At 76.8% G+C, this 1,027-nt stretch overlaps 1 protein-coding gene across 1 annotated transcript in view; it reads left to right on the top strand.

Moving 5' to 3' along the window:
- The window catches only part of MNEG_2650 (hypothetical protein), a gene marked incomplete at both ends in the record, with an annotated part of 5,252 nt that overhangs the window by 1,715 nt on the left and 2,510 nt on the right, over positions 1–1,027 (top strand). The window contains 2 exons of the mRNA XM_014048868.1: positions 21–382; positions 738–1,008. Of these exons, the coding sequence (XP_013904322.1) occupies positions 21–382; positions 738–1,008 (633 nt within the window). The remainder of the gene's footprint in view (positions 1–20; positions 383–737; positions 1,009–1,027) is intronic.

The raw sequence follows: 1,027 nt of genomic DNA, 5'->3' as shown, positions 1-1,027 counted from the left end.
GCCCCAAGCCGCCGCCGCAGGCGGAGCCCGCCCCGCCGCCGCAGCGCGCGCGCCCGCCGCCGCCAACGCGTGAGGGGCCGACACGCGAGGAGCTCGCGCTCGAGGCCGCGCGCGCGGCGAACCGCGAGGCCGCGGCGCGCAAGCACGCGGCGGCGCGGCCGTTCAGGCTGCGCGTGCTCGAGCGGCCCAGCAACACGGCGGCGCTGCTGGAGGAGGCGGAGCGCGCCTTGGCGGAGGAGCTCGCCGTGCGGCCGCGGGCGCGGCCGGCGCCGGCGCCGGGGGCGGCGGCGGGCGCGGAGGTGCGGCTGAATGCGGCGGCGGTGCTGCGGGAGGACGCGCTGTACAGGAAGAAGCAGGCCGCAGAGGCCCTTGAGCTGCAGCGGTGGGTGTAGCGTGTTTGTGTGTGCCCGGGCCCGAAGGGGCGGCGAGAGGGCGGTAGGGAGCCGAGGAGAAGGGGTTTGTGCCAGGGCGGGACGCGGCGTGCGGCCAGCAACAGCTTCCGCGCACTTCCGGCGCTGGGCACGGTGTTGGGCGGCAGGTGCACACAGCTGGATCTCGTCTTGGCACCAACCGACCTGCAGGCTGGAGCTGGCTGTGATGGTGCTGTCCCTCCCCCTTGTGTCGACCCGCATCATTCGCCCCTCTCGCTACCTTTCACCGTGCCATGCGCCCACGGGCTATGCATCGCCGCATCGAGCACCCCGCGCGCCGCGGCGCCGCGCCCCCCACCCCCGCAGGTACGAGTCGGAGCTGCGCGACTGCCGGGACTTTGACGCCTGGCGCCAGGCGATGCTCGACGCCGACGCAGCCTCGGAGCGCTCGCGCGTCGACGCACTGCGCTCGGAAATGAGCGTCGCCGCCGGTAACGCCGCAGAAGCACGGGAGGGCCTCGCGCGCGCGCGGCTGCGCGCCGGCGCCGCGGACAAGGCCGCGCGCGCGGAGCGGGCGCGGGCGGCGGGCGCGCGGGAGCGGAGGGAGTTGGACGAGAAGGCCCGGCTGGTGGAGGGGGTGCAGGCGGGGCGGGGGC

The sequence above is a fragment of the Monoraphidium neglectum genome (genome assembly GCF_000611645.1).
Source record: "Monoraphidium neglectum strain SAG 48.87 unplaced genomic scaffold scaffold00308, whole genome shotgun sequence".
NCBI lineage: Eukaryota > Viridiplantae > Chlorophyta > Chlorophyceae > Sphaeropleales > Selenastraceae > Monoraphidium > Monoraphidium neglectum.
Note: the sequence above shows the minus strand (reverse complement) of the source record. Positions and strands in the feature narration are given on the sequence as shown.